The sequence below is a fragment of the Cryptotermes secundus genome, unplaced genomic scaffold (genome assembly GCF_002891405.2).
Source record: "Cryptotermes secundus unplaced genomic scaffold, Csec_1.0 scaffold810, whole genome shotgun sequence".
NCBI lineage: Eukaryota > Metazoa > Arthropoda > Insecta > Blattodea > Kalotermitidae > Cryptotermes > Cryptotermes secundus.
In genome coordinates this window covers 133,826-153,440 of record NW_019731279.1, presented here as the reverse complement: position 1 = coordinate 153,440, position 19,615 = coordinate 133,826, and the positions used below count along the sequence as shown (strand labels likewise).

Genomic DNA, 19,615 nt, shown 5'->3' with positions numbered 1-19,615 from the left:
CAGACCTAAATATTTATTTGTAAATGTAGTAATTACCAGACTTGAGTAAAACCATAAGAGAGGAATTAAAATGATACCTAAGTGAACAACAGAAAAAAGGAATGTACATATGAGTTGTGCCCAAACTCATCCATGAGCCAGTACTTTTATTGCAGATTCTGCACATTTATGTGTTAAAAAATATATAGTAAAATTCGTTGTACATATCTTCTGTTATCTGCTTGATGTATATATAGGCTGAAATGAAATTACAGTATTCGATTTCACTATGAATGCATAGAAAACAGATCGCACTCTGTATCTCAGCCATGATGCAACTGTCTGTTCACGACCCTAGAAATGGCAATAATCTCTTGCAGCTATAACAGAAGGTTTTAGCACTGAAGAAGGGACCCCTCTACCTTTCTCTTGAATAGCCATTCTTTCATTCTTCTGTCCTTTAGTCAAAAGATTAAAAAATCCGAAGAGTGTAAGCAGTGCTAGGAGAAGACCCAAATGATTTTATTGCTTCAACCAGTTTTATGACACCAGGGACTGCTAAAATTTGTCAAGTGTTACAAACAGAATTGAATTTATAATGCAGAACAACTCTGTGAAGAACTGGGAAACCATTTTTGCAGTACGCATCAAAATTAAAAGGAAAAAATTGCAAACAGAGTATAACTCTTTGTATAAAAATTTTCAAATCTTCCTTTATAACATGCGACACTATGTTCTTTGCTAATACAAACAAAGTCAATTCCATCCATTTATCATAAAAATTGAGTTAGATACAGCATTTTTAAACACAATGCTTAAAATTGTTTCAGAGCCCTAACAGGAACAGACATTTAAATGCAGGGTAGCAATGGGCATTTAAACACGCACCAGCAGCGGGCATATAAATAAACTTCGGCAAGCTCAAGCTTACCACCATTTCAGAAGTCCAGCATTTAAAGGTTAAAGGAATCAGGGATCAAGATAGTGAATATAATTAACACATAAATTAATTTGTAACAGAATATGCATTTTCTAAGACATTATTTAAAGAGTAAATATGGCAGGTGGCACTATTAGTACAATAGAACCTACACATACATAGGTTCATAATTCATTTTGTGATATTAACTACAAGAAATTTTGTAGTATTGGATCCTTAGATAACAGGTGTGTAAATACTTATTGTAGATAAGAACTTAGAGATTATACTCTATTATAGCCAACAGAATGCTGTCATTTGGTTAAAACATGGAATTACAGCAGTTTTCTATATCACCAGTTTTTATTCATACTTATACATGAATAAATATTAGTCCAAGTATTTGGTACAAAATTTGTTTTTCCATACAATTATTACTGTATTCTCAGAATTACTGGGTTTTCAAACTTTGTCCATCATCTGGCATTCTACAAACTAGAAAACACAACATTTCGGAAACTGGATCTGTTTCCGTCCTCAGGTGAGGGGGGGAAACATCTACTCTGTTGGGGCCCTTAAAAAGAGCTAACCTCAATCAATGGACAACCCCTGTCAGATTCACTACAGTGACTGAGGTTAGCTCTTTCTAAGGGACCCAACAGAGTAGGTGTCTCCTCCCCCTCTACCTCACCTGAGAATGGAAACATAGTTTCCGAAATATTGTGTTTTCTAGTTTCTAGAATACTGGATGATGACAAACTCTGTGGTCTAGTCGTCAGAGTTCCTGGCTACAGATCCAGAGGTCCCAGGTTCGATTCCTGGCACTACCAGATTTTCTGAGAAATAGTGGTTCTGAAACTTGGTTCACTCAGCCTCGTTAGCATAATTGAGGAGCTACTTGAATGGAAAAGTAGCTGCTCCAGTCTAGAAAACCGAGTTTAACTGAAGTGGGGATCCATTGTGCTGACCGCGCAACACTCTGTATCTGCTAAAGTTGGCACTAACTTCACCGACAAGCCACAGTCGCTTGTGGACTAAGACCACGGAGTTTAGTTTTTAGTGTTTTAGAATACTGGATGATGGACAAAGCCTGAAAACACAGTAATGCTAAGTAGTACACACCATTTTCAGAACCCTTTATGATCTAATTAATACTGCGTCATTCATAGTTATGAAATGTAGTGAATTTCATGCAACACTTCCAGTAACATTGTGTTGTTGCACTGGTGATACCTGCAACATAAATAAAACAGAAACCTTCTTACATCAGTAGACCAGCCTGTAGACAACATTATCATAGTTCTTGCCATGTCAGAACACTGGACTTGGTTGTGGTTTTGTTTGATTTGTTCATTGTGGCTGCCTTGAATGTTCTTGCTGGGGTGGGAGTTCTGTTATGTGTTGAACTCAGCAGGAAGAAGCATGACACTCTAACTACAACATACGTGCTCATCAGAGGGACCTCCACAAGTAGCAGCAACAATAGAAAGCAGCAGTTTCCCCATTAGATATGTTCTAACACCTGATGATGGCCATACTGGCCAGAACATGTTGTGACCTTTAAATTTTAAATTTTAAACTTAAAAATTGTAAACTTTTAAGTTAAGAAATAATTGCACATAAGGTTGTAAAATAAGATTTATAATAAAAATGCTAAAGATTAATTGTCCATTTATAAAACAAAGAAAGAGGTGCAAGGACAACATTAAGATGAATCTTATGGTCATGTCCGTTGTGGTCTTGGCATTAGTGGTATTGAACCTGCAGTTTCCTTTACCAAAATGTCCATCAAGTTAATTATGGTTCAATTAATAATGTTAGCTTAAACTGTAGTGTCAAATTATAGGATGATGAATGATGAGTTGCAGAGGGCATGGATGGAAGCAATTGTTATAATTTAAGGCATTATCCTGACATTTGCCTGGAGGATCTGAGGAAGGTCATAAAAACCCTTGTTCAGAATAGCTGATCTCCAGGTCAAGATCTGACCCCAGAACCTCCTAAGTACAAAGCAGAAGTGCAGCCACTTAACCACGACACTTTGTAACCAAGATTGAGCTGGAAGGAAAACATGAATTCCTAAGGTAACAGGCTGTGGTTATATTGTAGCTGTCTCAGAAGAGTTCAATGGCAGATTTTTTATTCAGATGTGTAGCACTTCCACATTCTGTGCCACGTTAGTTTTAGTTTGATTTCATTTCTTTGGCAGTTCAGCATTAAATACACTGAATTAAGGTACCAGGAAAATAGGATTTGTAAATACTGCTGGTAACATTAAGATCTTAGGTATGGACATGTGTTATGTAGTTATGTATGGATGACAAACAGGATTCCTTTGAGTTTAAAAAACTAAGATGTTGGCTAGACTGAAGACAAAGTGTGGAAACCAAACAAGGAACAAAGCTGCTTCATCGAATGACCCATCCTCATATAAAACTGTAATGTCCTTCACAGGAAATAGGAACTGCAAGGACACATCCTGATTATCATCAGATACGACAAGCAGACAAAAGTCATATTTTGGACCACCTTCCTTCCTAATGAAGTTCTGATGTGTACTAACCCTTGAGATAAATTATCTCTAAATGTGCAAAATTGTTATTAAAACTGATGGAAAATGCATATTATGCAAACCATCCTTGTAGCTAAACACAAAGTTATAATTAAAACGGTTTGGGTGCTAAGTATTTCAAATTATCGGATTTCTGCGATGGACAGGGGCGGGTGGGCAGCTTTACATTCCTGGTATGTCCCCCAGGAATGCAAAGTCGGATTTCTGATATGGACAGAGGTAGGTGGGCAGCTTTACATTCCAGGTATGTCCCCCAAGAATGCAAAGGTATTCCATGTCAGGAATTTCAACGATAAACAGATCACGTAGGCAAATATTTTATAGTTAATTTGATGCCAGATCTACTGAAAATAATTCGTAGTGTTCGGGCTCTTCAGAACTGGTACTTATTAACACCGAAAATGTTGAAGACCTGCACTATAACAGTTTTCCACTTAACTGCCATCGTTCTTCAATCAGTGACGATCATTGATCGCGGTACGTCACCTAATTTAACCACGATCAAGTTCGAACATGCATAATTACAGGAAATCCCGTGACCGCCACTGCTATCATTCCTAACGTTCCTAACAACTATTTTGTTGAGTCATGCTAGGTAGCAGTGGAGAGTGAAAGAGAGAGAATTATATGCGGCATTGCCAAGCCTTGCATTTTCGCGCTGTCAAATAGTCACGCGCTTGCGTAAGATATAGTCTGAGTGTATAAAAGTTGTTGATTATCGAATTAACACTTTCAACATTGACGATAGGGCAGTGTATTCTTGCATCAGACTACTGGTAGTAAAATTATACGAACAAGCTAACTCAATTCGCTGAAGGTTGACGATGGAAGCTCCACGTTGTTTGTTTTTCGTTGGTTAGCGAACCCCGCTACAAGACATGCACAAAACATTAATGGAAATTTTACAAGATGTTGGATAAGTTAGCGGTAGCGTAGTTGGTTGAGGCACTAGGCTACAATCCGGAAGATCGCGGGTTCAAGTCCCGATGAAGTCATTGGATTTCTTTCAATTGACCTAATCCTTCCAGCCGCATTAAGGCCCTGGGGTCGATTCAGCCTCTAACAGAAATAAGTACAAGAAATATTCTTGGAGTATTCTTGGGGATTATTCGGGATTGCTAGGTTTTTGGATTTTGTCCATCATCAATCGCTGGTTCAGTGGTCCAGGTATTTCTAACGGATCCAACAGAGTAGATGTCTCCCACCCCGTCACCTGAGGAAGGAAACAGACCCAGCTTCTGAAACGTAGTCTTCTTTAGAAAACTGTACGATGGACCAAGTCCAAAAACCCATTACATCCGAGTGTTATACACCATCGTCAGAACGCTTTGGGATCAACGTGTGGCCAGCTAGGTTCTCACTGGCCGTCGTGATGCTAGTCCCGCCTGGGATTCGCGGCAGACACTCATCTAATGAAATTGCAGCGCCTGCAAAACAAGTTCTCCGCACCATCGGCAATTTTCCAAGGCGCACACCGGTCCGCGATTTGCACATGGCATTTAAAATCGGGTACGTGGATTCGCCGAGATGTAGTTGAACAGAAATTGAGATAGTGAATTGTATAAGATTAAGACTGTATAACTGTGAATTGTATAAGTGTGGAGCGAATGTTCAATAAATTCGCTATATCAAATAAGGCGTGAATATATTTGTCGCGTGACATACCCAACACGTGACAATATGTTGTGGTAGATTATTATAGACCTTTGTTCCAAAACAGTAAACTCCCCTTTGGTATTTACTCAAATTTACAAGAGGCCGATGGAGATTATTTTGCTGTCTGGTATTTATTCTATGAATCTCTGAATTTACTATGAATTTGTTTCTATTTTTTATCACAAAGAGCATAAGAGATAGTATGTACTGAGATGCCAGATGTAAGATTTCTAATTCTCTAAATAAGTACCTGCACGAATCCCTCCTTCTGTGTCCCAACATAATTCTAATTATATTCTTTTGCATTCTAAAAATTTTTATACTTTGGGGCGAGTTACGCCAAAAGGGTAAACCACAATTTATAATAGAATTAAATTAAGGTTGATAAACCATTTTTAAGGTATTTATGGATGTGTATGGTTCAAGCGATCTTATTATGTGGCAGACTGCACTTAGTTTAGAACTAATATACTCAATGTGGTATTTCCAGCTCATTGTGTCATCAGTGAATATTCCAAGATATTTAATATTGGATATAGATGTAATTTGTTTTCTATCATATACAATTTTTATTTCAGATTTCGGATTATTATTTCTAGCTGTAAATTGAATGTAGCGGGTTTTGTTAAAATTGATAGAAAGTTGGTTTACCTTGAACCTTCATTTATACTATGAAAAGCAGTGTTTATATTTACACAGAGATCATCATAGTTTGAACTTTTAACTAACAAACTAGTGTCGTCTGCAAATAATATAGGTACAGTTTTATCATTTATAGTTTTGGGTAAATCGTTTATATAAATGATGTTTACTATTATATTTTAACTTGCCTTTGTTTATAGTTTCACATATTTACCTTTGGCAGCGAACCTGTCTGGGGTAAATTCGTAAAAAGCGAAGTCATGCCTTTCCTCGCAAGCTGTTATGACTTTACAATTGTAATCGCGCCCGTGTTCAAAATTATCACATGCGAGAAACCAAAATGAACTTTGTGAACTTGAAATATAGACCACAATTACTTAAAAATTCTACGTCGTTAAGTAGATAAACGGACATTTATTAATATATTCGTAATATTTTGCGGCAGGAAAAGCGGCCCTTTCATGATTTAACGTGTACACCATACGATTCTATAGTGACAATGACTGTACGAGGATGGGCGAACAGAAAATTGTTGGCAACGTCGCATTTCCTTCCCCCTGCAGGTGGTGTCAAGAGGCAAGATTGGTCGAACGTGACATCATATCGCAGTGGTCATTGGTCCATAATGATGTCATGAATCAGTTTTAGAAAGTGACGCTAGAAGAACGAATCAGTCGCGAGTCGTGGAGAAGGCCGGTCCTATATAAGTAGGTGGTTGAGTGTCTTGGGCTGTTTGGTGGTTTGGGCATTTTTGTGTGATATTTGTTGTTAGTTTCGTCATCTCAAGTTCAGAAATTGCATTTACATCAGAATTATCTGTTGCATACGCAATCAAACGTCATCATATTTCACGTTTAGACTTAAATAGTGAATTAGTCTCACACCAGTTTATTTCCCGGGAAGGTAAGTGTTATAATTCACGCACTGTTCAATGACGTTTTATTATATTTCACATCGCACATGATAGAAGGAACAATGTCCCTCCCCCACAATGTGATGAACGAAAGAAGGTAACCAATAACATATTAGGTGGTGTGTTTGGTGTTAGAGAGATATTGGTTTTGTGCCAGAGCGTTTTCCAGAGTTTTGTATGTAGAGATACTGATTTGCAGTCTACAGGTTTTCTGTATTACAGTTTTATACGATCGATAGCGCGTAGGTAGTGACGGTAAGCGTTTCAGTTTTCACAACAAAATGGCGGATCCTGTATTAGCGAGGTTTGTGGTGATAAAAAAGAGTTTCAGATTTCACAACAAAATGGTCTATCCAGTATTAGAGGCTATTTGTGTAATTTTGGCATTTTTCTTGGTAGAAGCCTTGAAGCACCGGTTAGGCATGAATTCATAACGGACTGCACGTGGTGCAGTATAAAGTTTCTCATTTACCTTTATTTCCATAGATCCATACAAAGTACAAGGATGTGAAAATTCTCATAATAAAAAAAAAAAACAGTACAGACATACATACATATAGTCAAATAACACTACACAATATCATTGCATTTATGGGCACAAGAACTTAATATTAAAAACTATATATGATTAATAACTTATTACAAAGAAATTATATCTTTATCATATTCAAAATGCCGCCGCAGAATGCAGTTGAAGTAATACTAATTGTACTTGAGTGTGTAAGAATAATTATGTGTGAAGTTATTTGTCTCGTGATACACCAAAAATGTGACAGCATTCTTTCAATGTATAAAATGAATGGCAACACAAAAAGATCCTTCAAAGCCGATTTAAAACCTTTGCAATTTTTGTATAATTGCTTTAAGAGTGAACGAAGATTATTAAACATCTTTATATCCATATAGCAAGTTCCCTTCTGATATAGTGATAGATGAGCTGAGGGTTGTGTAAGAGTTATTCATTGGGGCTTCACGTTTCCTCGTGTTGTGTGCTACTCTTAGCTGCTCTTTTGTGCTGCTGTTATTGATATGAAGTTGGGTGCTGTTATGTGGTCTGGGAACCACGTCAAAATATTTGTAATATGGAAAGAATGTCCTAGGTCTTGAGTCACGAGTCTGTCTTGGGGTTTAGCGGGCCTTGCTCAACGAGAAGGGATCACACACACAGTGAAGAAGTCTTCAGACCACCAAAGAGCACTGGTAGTTGATACACTTGATTTATTTAACACACTACACTTTTCTTTTACAACAGCAGTTCTGCAGCAACTACAATAATTTAACACACATATACAAACTTGGATGGCCACAGCACTAGATAGCAATGGACAGTCTTCCAGCCTAATTGACGAGCGTTAATTCTCCATTACTTGTGTGTCTCGTAGTCTCTACTCTTCTCTCCTGTCATCTGGGTATCAACCCCTTTAAATACTAAAGGACGATGCAGTGTCCTGGAATCTTCCACTTTGAGGATGTTCCCGAGCTCTCGCGATTCTTGCTGCATGATGTAACACTCTAGAACCTTCCAGATCCTTCTTGAAGCTTCTTTTAATTGTTTTTCTGATTCTTAATCAAGTTTACTTTGGCTTGAAATTTTGCCCTTCTGTTTTGGAAATTGTTGGTCTCCGAGTTCCTGCTTGGTATATCAGAGATTTTGCATTGTTCAGAGTTTGCTCCTCAACTAAAAATTGTCCCTCTGCTAGATGTGCAGCAGCTGCCAATGTTGTTTGCAGGGATGTTTACGTAATCGGAGCCAGGAATGTTCTCCCCAAACGATTTTTAAATATAGTATAATTGTTAATATTATTATTATTTGCGTGAGCAATAAAACAAACGGAATTATTATTATCCTCTGAAAATCTACACTTTTCATTTCTTAATTAAATATTTATGTTTAATTTCTCACTTTTTAATAACACTTAGATTTATGTTAATGAAATTGTTGTTATTGCTATTTTTATTATTTGTGTGTTTGTTTACTTTTCTTCATTATTGTGTTTTAACCAGTACTTGCCTGTAATTTGTCTTTGACTTATAATGTGTTTGTCTATAATGTAATTACTTTCATATACACTGTACTCTGTCTGTAATTGGCCTTGCGGCTGTTGACTCGGCACATAAATAATAAAGAATTGAATTGAATAACTGAGATGTAATTGAATTGTTTGGCTATTAGTGGTTCTAAATTGTATATACTGAGTTTTGTAATAAGTTAATGACAACAGATTCATATTAAACCATTCATTCAACTGTCTGAAAGAGGAAATAATATCCTTAAAATTTACTAAATTAGGATTACTAACAGTAATGCTGGTATCATCAGCAAACATAACTGGCTTAGAGTTATAATTAACTACTTTAGGTAGGTCATTTATGTACAAAAGAAAAAGCATTTGTCCAAGTATAGATCCCTGGGCACTCCATGTTTAATCTTCCCTCATTCTGAAGAAGTATAAGAATGTGAGGACTCGTTGATACCTATCACTGAGATATGATTTGATTAGAGCATATGAATTGCCTACAATTCCATAGAATTTCAGTTTCTCCGTTAATAGTTGTGATTAACGCAATCAAAGGCTTTCTCGAGGTCACAAAAAATACCTCCCACAAGTTCCTTTTTATTTAAGGCCTGTAAAATATCATTTAGAAGTTTAAATGTTGCCTTTCATGTTGAAGAAAGGCATATTGCGATTTCTTAGAACAGTTAATGCAAGACTGGGCATAAGTTATATTAAGTATAAATTAATTATATATTAAGAAACAAATATCATGTGAATTGGGTCGGTAAGTAAGTGATTGGTTATTGTTGGTAAAGATTGTAACCCTGTCTTGTATTTCTGTTATGTATATCTGATATAAATTTCTGTGAATCCATGTTAGCAACCACAAAACAATAAATAAATATACTGAGATTGAAGAGGGAGAATTCTTAATGTTTAAAATAACTGTCTACAAGAGTTTTTATTACTAATACCTGTCATTATGCTAAGTGCCCTCTTCTGCACGCAAAAACATATAGTTTTAGATAGGATTGATTCGAGTGATGATGACAAATTAAATCGTGGTTTAGTTATAGATCAGGTTGCTGGATGGGTTAGGGAATTCTGTAATGGCTGTAGGTTAAGGATGTTATTGATTATAGTTATCTTTTATCTTAATTATATGCTGCTTTTAACTCCAATATGAGGCAAACGTTTTATGTTAGTATTTAACATGATGTGGTGTTGCATCGATAAGGATCCATATCGGTATTTTCAATGACTATATGTATTCTTGGGTATAACTGCCTGATGATGGTCTTGTACGACCGAAACGTAGCAGCAATAAAGATCAAATATTAAACTGATTATATGTTGTGGTGATGGTAGACATAATTGCTATATATATATTCTGAAACACAAGATGCAACCAGTGAAGATAAGGAAATGTAGACTAATAAACTTTATTTTTTTGTACTGTTCAGGTTGAGGGAATCTCAACTTCCCCTTGAACTGTGACTACAAGAAGTCAGCATTTCTTTTAGACACAACGGCGAATTGAATGTAAGTTTGGTATAGAACATCTGTATTTTACAGTTAATATTGATGTTATGCGCTATAGGTATGGATCCCATCTACTAAACTTGAACTCCCATATTTAGAAAGCCTACACCATCAATTGATAGTTCCAAGTTAAATTTGGTACTGTCATTTATGACACTTAATGGAATGTTAAAAATAAAAAAAAATTGTTCCTGTGCTCAATTAATTGAGCACCGTGGAGTGCAAGTATAGCTCCACCATTCTTGAACTTGGCACTAAACAGAGATGAGCGGTCAGCTTCACGACCCGGCCACTTGACCAACGCTACCCATTGGATAGGGTGCTGGGTGGGCCCTAGAGCCTGTCTGGACATTGTGGAGCAGAGAAAAATCTGTTGCCTCTGCTGGGAATCGAACCCTGGCCCACAGCCGGTTGCTATACCAACTGAGCTACGCAGGATCATTTGTGTCAATTATGAAGCTTAATATAGGAATGTCTGAGACTACAGTGAGTATATCATATACCAGCACCTGCCAGAAACGGTGAACGGAAAACAAGCTATCACCATCAGAGCCTTTCTCCACCATATGCATTGATCGAGCTTCTTTTGTCAAGTGTACTGCTGTTTTGATTAACTTATATAACTTTTTCATTCAGTATGAAATGTGTATTGGTTGAGGCAGTATGCTACAAGCTGGAAGGTTGTGGGTTCGAATTCTGATGAGGTCATTGGATTTTTTTTTTTTAATTTACCTAATCCTTCCAGCCACACTATGGACCTGTGGTCGACTCAATCTCTTAACAGAAATGAGTACCAGGAATATTCTTGGGGGAATAGGGTGGCCGGTGTGTAAGCCTGACAACCTTACCGCCATCTGTGAGCTGATTGTGTAGCAAATGTGGGAACCTCAACATCTCACAAACCTATGGGCCTCCACGGCCTGTTACGGGGATATCTTTTGCATTTTTTTTTTACCCAGATGTGTAACAGTTTCTCTTACTGGACTTCTAGCTGTAGGAAAGTCTTGTTTTCTAAACCTGTATTCCAGCTTCCTGAATAGCTTTAGGTGAAAGTTTAGGGATCTAATTTTGAAGNTATACCAACTGAGCTACGCAGGATCATTTGTGTCAATTATGAAGCTTAATATAGGAATGTCTGAGACTACAGTGAGTATATCATATACCAGCACCTGCCAGAAACGGTGAACGGAAAACAAGCTATCACCATCAGAGCCTTTCTCCACCATATGCATTGATCGAGCTTCTTTTGTCAAGTGTACTGCTGTTTTGATTAACTTATATAACTTTTTCATTCAGTATGAAATGTGTATTGGTTGAGGCAGTATGCTACAAGCTGGAAGGTTGTGGGTTCGAATTCTGATGAGGTCATTGGATTTTTTTTTTTTAATTTACCTAATCCTTCCAGCCACACTATGGACCTGTGGTCGACTCAATCTCTTAACAGAAATGAGTACCAGGAATATTCTTGGGGGAATAGGGTGGCCGGTGTGTAAGCCTGACAACCTTACCGCCATCTGTGAGCTGATTGTGTAGCAAATGTGGGAACCTCAACATCTCACAAACCTATGGGCCTCCACGGCCTGTTACGGGGATATCTTTTGCATTTTTTTTTACCCAGATGTGTAACAGTTTCTCTTACTGGACTTCTAGCTGTAGGAAAGTCTTGTTTTCTAAACCTGTATTCCAGCTTCCTGAATAGCTTTAGGTGAAAGTTTAGGGATCTAATTTTGAAGCTGAACAGATTTTTTGTTTATTTGTCAGATGGTGGCTTCTATGGTGAAACAGAATGATAATGGTAGTGGGGGGGCATGCTTCTTTCTGTTGCATATTTTATGTACATATCAATCCAAATGTTTATTTTATGAATATTATCAGTCCATTCATAATTGATCCATCTTTTCCAATGTTTTATATTGTGCATAACAAAAGTGTGTACTTGAATAGTTGTAATAAGTAGTATTATTACACCTGCGTTCTAATGAATTATTTCAGTATCAGTTTTCCATGTTTTGTTACTCTTCTCTATCACCTCAGTTTGCATTCTTCTCATGTTGGACTAGGCGTTTTGTGTTACGGAGATGTGTTTCTGAGACTTATGATGGTAACTGTAACAGAACATGCAGCACTTTAATTATAAGTTTAAAAATTAGATAATATGTGATTTTATTAATATATATTTTTGCTTTATGGTACTATTTCTATATTTCTATATATTTCTTCATGTGTGTTAGGCAGCAGATGTGTAATAATCTTCTTTTTTCTTCAGTCCCGTGAAAGATGCGACAAGTTTCCAGGAGCATTGCTTCCCTCTCGTTGTTTGAAACGGCAACAGAAGGACAAAATGTTGGGAGAGGATGGTCCCATGTGGGCGATATCCCATATCAACGACATGGGAGTACTGAATTCGTCCTGGAAAGAGGAAAAATCTTCAAATTGCTTTCAAGAAGTACAAAATGGCATTGGTTATGTGGACCCTCCCGAAGAGTGTAAGTAATCCATTCCGTTGTCAATCAAATTGTGCCCTGCAGAAAGTCTAAAACTTTGACTTAAGACTTTTTAAGTACAGATAAATTTCATAATGTTTTGTATGTGCTCTTCTGAAATTTCATATTCCTGTCCCATAGTTTGTAATGTCATATCAAGAGTACTTTGGAGCCTATTATTTAGAATGGTTCTGGCTGTTATGAGTAACACTGATTAACAAGATATTAGCAGTATTAAATATAGCTTTGGTTCATGTTGGTTACTGGATTTGGGAAGTGTTGCTGCTACCACATAATACATCAGCCATATTACCAATTATAGGAAGCAGAAGTGTATGAATTTTTGATGGCCTGAGTTAAGAGCTGACTTCCCACCGCGGCAGCCCGGGTTCGATCCTGGGTCTGGTCAAGTGGGATTTGTGGTGGACAAAGTGGCACTGGTGCAGGTTATATCCAAGTACTCCGGTTTCCCTTGCTAATCTTCATTCCACCAATTGCTCCGTAATCACCCTCACCTATCATCTGGGGCTGGTACAATAGGCCAGAAGTGACCACAGTACAAGGGGCTTAGTTCCACCTCACCAGCAATAAAAATAAAATTCAGATAAAAATGAGGTTGTGGTGTTTAGTTTAATTTTATATGTTATACAGTATTAGGCATGTTAGAACCTGTTGCAGATACTGCATAACAGAATCAATTATTTGAGAGGTTTACCAAAACTGCCTCATTCTGATTGATATTTTAAGATCTTTGGCATCCTGGTAGCATGTTCTTTCCAGTTTTGAATTTACTCAGTATTACGAGTATGTACAGGATCATTACGCTGATCCATGATTTAGAAGCTAAAAATATAAAGATTATAACTGAGCTGAGCTATATTTTAATTTTATGACTTTCAAGTTTGAAATGGCAGGGTCATATTTAACAGCGAATGTGAAAACTACATCATGGTATTGCTCTATGTGCCCTGTAACAGTTCTTCCATCAATACACTGATTGATTTAAAGAAAATGAAACTGCATAAATAGAACTAAATTTCAGCTTTATCAGAGTTACGCCGTTTTTGCATTGGCCCATAAATGTAATTAGAGCTTTGAAATACTTGAATTTATGTGATACATGAATTATTTTGAAGATCTGTCTTGTAGTATTCAGTTGTTGATCACTTATTTATTCCTTGTTTGTTATGAACCTTATGTGCAACTTGCTTTTTAAAACCACTAAAAGTTTTAAACTTCCCTTTTACACCGTTCATGTATGCACACTGCCTGTCATTTTCAGGTGTCACTAAAATGCGCTGATGAAACTGTTGGGCTTCCCATCAGTAAGTTAAGTTTTTGGGGTACCCCCCCACCCCCCCATCTGTGCTACTGCTAGATGGCAGTGAGAACTACCCATCACCATAGGACAAATGTGCGCATAGATAAGGCCTACCCGAAAAATCGAACTTACAGACAGAAGCATAGCAGTTTCAGAGATGCCTGAAGGTGACTATTGTCAGTTGAAATGTGTGCAATAACAGTAGTGATGTAGAAGATATGTTAAAGTTTAAAACTTCTAAAGGTTTTAAAAAGCAAGTCGCCTGTAAGACACTAACAACTAACAGGAACAATTTTTTTTTTGTGTCATTAAGCCCTTTTAATATGTCTTTGAGGCAGATGATGTAACATAGGAACCAGATGTAAGTTCACTTAACATGTCTTGAATCAGGTGATGTAATGTGGGAACCTGATTCAGCCACAGTGCCATATATACAAGTAGTCGGTGTCTAAGTGAAGCTGATTTTGAATTGTGTTAATAGTGCCCAGGAAGTTGCGAGTGGAGAAGGGTATGTCCAACAGTTGCTGTGAACACAACTAATACTAGAAAGAACCTGTGAAGCGTTCATATATATATATATATTTGCAGCAGAAGTTTTTAAAAACGATTACCTTGCTTGCACAGCAGTCCACAATATGTATAAACTCCTGTCTTGACCTTACAGAATCATGTTTGCTCGATCTCAGAATCAGTTGTTAGTTTTGTTTGCAGCAACGTGGTCAAAAAGTCTCGATTCGGCAGCATCTGTGTTCCCACCGTCCACATTGATTCCAACACTAGATTTGGACATCTGGGGAGAAATTTATCAAGGTGTGAGCAGTTTGTGTCCCAAACCGCTACAGGATACATCTTCCACCATGGTGGGCGACAGAAAAGGTTCCAATTGTATTGTACAAGACGATGAACTGAACACGCCAGAAACAGGTAAAATATTTTTTGACATATTAATGATTGCCTCAGTTGAAGTATTTTTATTAACTTCCTAATATTAAGTGCAATTGGAGAAGTACTTATTATGAGTCATTTGATGGCAGGTATTTTATTTAATATGTATGAGGGTTTGGAGGAAACCAATTCATGGTGCTGCTGCTAAATATGGTGTGTCACAGCTGATCATGTATCTGTGTGCATGACACCATGAACCCAAGAAATTCTTGCACAGGGAGATCCTTCAGTAGGTCCCCCATCGTTTGGTTATTTCTGATGGCCTCAAGGCCACCATGAACAATCACAAAATGGGTTTCATTTGGACAACCCTCATGCAAGTGGACAAGAGTTTTATTCACGGTCTTGAAGTTGAAATAAGTAAGACATGTTGAACAGTGTCAGGTGTGAGGCAAATTTATGTTCACATTCAGTTTTAACTTCAAGAAGTGATGAATCACCATTATGTACGAGAACTTAATACACAGGAAATTTTAGTGTTGTTATGAGCATTTTGGTGGGACGAAACATTTCTTATGAGAGAAAACTTAATATTCCTGAAAGAAGTGATGTATGTAGGAACGTTCTGTAGTTCAAAGATTCTGGGCATATTGAAGTTGCACATAAGTTACTGGTCATAATGGTGTGAATAATAAGGTTACCTTAATGGTATGCATCCTGTTGTGTGTCATAAATAAGTTACATCAAATGTATACAGAAGTATCCAGTCAACACAACAATATTCTGTTTTTCTTTAACAAAGACACTATTGTATCAACTTTTGTTTTTATTGATGCTACATGTTTTGACCCTTATACTGGGTCATCGTCAGGCGTACAGTGATCCTACTCAGTTAAATTACGTATAACAATTTGTATGTAATTTATCAATAAGGATCCATTTTTGTGCACTTGAGTGTTTTAAATGCATAAATTGAGTCTTTCAGTTAACATTTTAAATACTAAGATAATTAAAAAATTAGAGACTAAAGATTAAAACATAAAATAAAAATTGTACTAAAATGGAAATGAAGTATTTTGTGATAAATCTCTTTAAAAATTTGTGACTGCTGTTGAGACATGATTTTCTGGTGTGGGGCCCCGTACTGTAGTCATTTCTACACCAGAAAATCACATCAACACACAGTGGTCGCAAAGTTTTAAAGAGATGTATCACAAAATACTTCATTTCCATTTTAGTACAATTAAGTTTTAATCTTTATTCTATATTTTTAAAATTTTATTATTTGAGTATTTAAATTTTTAACTGAAAAACTCAATTTATGCATTTAAAAACACTCAAGTGCACAGTGAAGATCCTTATTTAAGAATTAGATGCAATTCAACAACCAAGTCTGGTCTCATTGTATGCCTGATGATGACCCAGTATAAGGGTCTTAACATTTAGTGTCAATAAAACCACATGTTGGCACGATAGTGTCTACTTTGATTTAAAAAAAAAATATTGTTGTGTAGACTGCATACTTTTGTATAGATTTTGCGTACATTGTTAGTAAGGTTATGTACATTCTTTACTGCATAGACAGAGAAAACAGCTAATGTCTTACTGTTTTACAGGTGTAGAGCCTAAATTTGACTTGACTTCACCCCCTGGTGTGATGGACACATCACCATTTCTATCTGACGGAGAGGGATGGGAAATTTCAGCACCATTAAATCTTCTGCAGATGTTCTCAGTTGAAGAGGATAAATCAGTTATAACTGTAAAGAAGTCAGACAGTGACAATACACAATGTAAACCAGCAAATGAATTTTTTGTTGATGAAACTTTGAGACTATCTGTAAGTCACGAAGAAGAGAGAGTGAGTTCTCATAATCAGGAGGGATTGAATCATGAGGGATTTGTGGCAGAAGAAGAATCACATAATACAAAAACATCAGTAAATGCATATGAACTGGAACACGGAGTAAAGGTTATGGACTTTGGCAGTTGTGAGTCAGCATCAAAAGCCAGTCTTATACCATTTAATGAAACAGGGACTAGTGAAAATACTAATATCCGAATTCAGAGTCTTGGGTCTCTGTTGGGGCCCAATTTCAATGTCATGCCAGTGGATAATGGAATCTTTTCAGTACATATAAACCAACAGCAAGCTGAGACAAACTTAAGCTTGAAAAATCTCCTGTCTGGTAGCATTTACCATAGTGATACGAACGTTGGTGATCAGATTAGAACTGCAGATGAAACTTGTAGAGTTGACAGAATTACAAATGATGTAATGAACACAGCAATTCTTGCAAAGTCTCACGTAGCCAGTCCTATGAAGGCTGATACACATTTGCAAATTGTGGAGTCTGACAAGACTTGCAGGGAAAGTGGAGAGACTGGAACAGCTGCCAGCATGTTGAGAACAGACGTATGTTTAAAAATGGGAGAACAACCAAAACCAGTGAACTACAAGGAAAGAGAAACTGCTATGCTTACAGAGGTTTTGGCGAACGGCTTGCCAACCGTGAATTCTGAGCCCAGCGTGCTTATGGGCATGACCAGTGAAGTGGCTGGTGGAGATGTTCATGTGCTCGGAGGACCACAATCAGCAGCAAAGGAGGGGAATATTGCAAACAGGGGCCTGAAGCTCGATCTTGCAACACCGTTGGGCACTGACGAAATGATCAGCACACCTGTGATCTTGGAATCATTATTGAAGCAAGATGAACCATTTGATTTGGTTTCCTACGTTTTTGACAAAGTAAGTTCTCCAACCAATGTCCTGAGTATTTAATTTATTGATGTTATACCTGTTACACTTTACAGCATAGATGGATACTTATATCAGGCCTTTTTTGGGAGGGGAGCTGGGACAGCGTACGCCTTCATGGCATAATGCTTTATTAGTTAAGCACAGGGACAACATTACTGTGTATGGGATCTGTTTCTTAAAGTACAAGTGCATGTCTTTCTCCTGGAAACTGTTAATATTTTGGTGCTGTCAGTAGTACTGAAATTATGGGACATGATTTTAAAAGATGGCACCTATAGGCATGCAAGGAATGAAATGCAAATAAAGAATGTAATTTCACATGCAATCAGATGACCGTGAAATTTATTTTATAGTGCTGTAGGTAGCTCAAATTGTAATAGCATGAAATTGTTTGTTGCTCAGTGTTTTGTGGAAAATTTTTTATATTATGTTTGCAAATTTGTGATACTGTATTGTAATGTGAGTAAATGTATCTTGTTTGTTGGATTTCAGCTGGTGCCAGGTACCACACTGCCTACCGGCGTGGAGTTGGTTGCTGAGACATCTGGCACTCAACGGAATGATGCAGAGCTTGAGTGCATGGAAGCAGAGAGGGAGTGTAACCAGTTCTCATCAAGTCTCGAGCTGCTGAGAAAACCAAATCAGCAGTTTGAAGAAGGAAAACAAACTAATGTGAGGAGGGGACTTGAAGGAAAGGAGGACAGACACTTTCTGAAGGCAAGACGATCCAGAAAGGCATCAGAACCACGTCCTTCATTTGAAAGTACACTCTCTCAAGATGGCCCAACGTTGAAACTTAAAATTTCCAGGACTAAACCAGCCACCAGTACGAAGGTGCTGTCATCCCGGAAATTGTCCCCGAGGGTGAATATCTGTGAATTGGAAGATCTGTTACTGCTGAAAGAAACCCGTGGATGTCCAGAAAAACGGGTATATCCATCAACATCTAAGGCAAATATTAGTTCACGCAGCAGATCACGGCAGAGAAAATTGTCAACTTCTGTAGCTGATGAGTCGTGGACCCCTCCATCGAAAAGGTCAAGAATGCCATCTGTTAATCATATATCTGACCGATACCGAGAGCTAAGAGATAGAAATAATGAGGCATCACGAAAATCCCGAAAAAACAGGAAAGCTCGTGAGGGAGAGATGAAGGAATTGGCTACAAAACTTGAGGAAGAAAATGAAAGTTTGAAAATAAGTGTGGATGAATTGGAAGAGCTTGTAAAGAAGCTCAGAGAAGCACTGCTCGAGGCTGTGGTTAAAATGAAAACAGTGTAAGTGTAAAACCGGATGGCAATATATGACTCTTGAACTTGACCCATCATCATTGCATGATACGTAGTTTGGTTACATACTCATTGGTCAAGAAGGTTATGTATATATAATGTGTAAGTTTTAACTGGTAAATGAGTTTTAAATTGTATAAGATCAGATTTATATATATCAAAATTAAAAACAGTTCTTATCATTCAGTGTTTGTACAATTTTGATTAATGTATTAAAAATGTTCTAATAAACACTGAAATTAGTAGGTGTTGAGTTCCACTGGTTAAGTCCTAAATTCCTGTTTCCTGTGATATGTTTTGGTTACTATCAGTTACGTTTACAAAGTGAACAATTGACATTAAAATTTATCAAAAAGGAAACTCAGGTGAATATGAAAGTTGCGGCACAGGCAGGGTGTATTGCCTGATAATGACAAATTTCCTTGCTGGAAAAGTGGTAACGGAACGGAACTTCAGGCAAAATTATACTTTTCTTTACTAACATTATTACAGTGAAACTCCCATGAAGTAAATCCTTAAAGCAAGGAATGGTAAATGGGGGTTTCAACTGTGTATGTATTTGAGTTTGTAAGGTGTCAGTCATTTGTTTACAGATCCTTGGAAAGTCATAAGTGATTAAGGATGTAGTAATTGAACAGAGGCCCAGCTACCTGGCA

General features: G+C 37.2%; 1 protein-coding gene across 3 annotated transcripts; it reads left to right on the top strand.

Annotated features, from left to right (window-relative positions):
* Nucleotides 1–6,452: 6,452 nt before the first annotated feature.
* Nucleotides 6,453–19,141, top strand: LOC111866895. Of its 3 annotated transcripts, none has more exons than XM_023856243.2 (6): nt 6,453–6,475; nt 10,142–10,220; nt 12,487–12,706; nt 14,724–14,948; nt 16,526–17,658; nt 18,163–19,141. In XM_023856243.2, exons 3-6 carry the CDS (start codon nt 12,562–12,564, stop codon nt 18,949–18,951), a joined length of 2,292 nt encoding a protein of 763 aa, XP_023712011.1. In that variant the 5' UTR covers nt 6,453–6,475; nt 10,142–10,220; nt 12,487–12,561; the 3' UTR covers nt 18,952–19,141. The 3 variants fall into 3 exon arrangements, with proteins under 3 accessions (XP_023712011.1, XP_023712012.1, XP_023712010.1); XM_023856244.2 differs by lacking the exon at nt 6,453–6,475 and adding an exon at nt 6,482–6,671 and having other exon boundaries at nt 14,736–14,948; XM_023856242.2 differs by lacking the exon at nt 6,453–6,475 and adding an exon at nt 6,482–6,671.
* Nucleotides 19,142–19,615: the final 474 nt, after the last annotated feature.

What these genes read in the sequence shown, in the direction of transcription:
- LOC111866895 (XM_023856243.2), top strand. Translation starts at nt 12,562, where the DNA reads ATGTTGGGAGAGGATGGTCCCATGTGGGCGATATCCCATATCAACGAC. An exon ending in ACTGAACACGCCAGAAACAG is followed by an intron (nt 14,949 to 16,525) that starts GTAAAATATTTT and finishes ACTGTTTTACAG; the next exon opens with GTGTAGAGCCTAAATTTGAC. An exon ending in TTTCCTACGTTTTTGACAAA is followed by an intron (nt 17,659 to 18,162) that starts GTAAGTTCTCCA and finishes GTTGGATTTCAG; the next exon opens with CTGGTGCCAGGTACCACACT.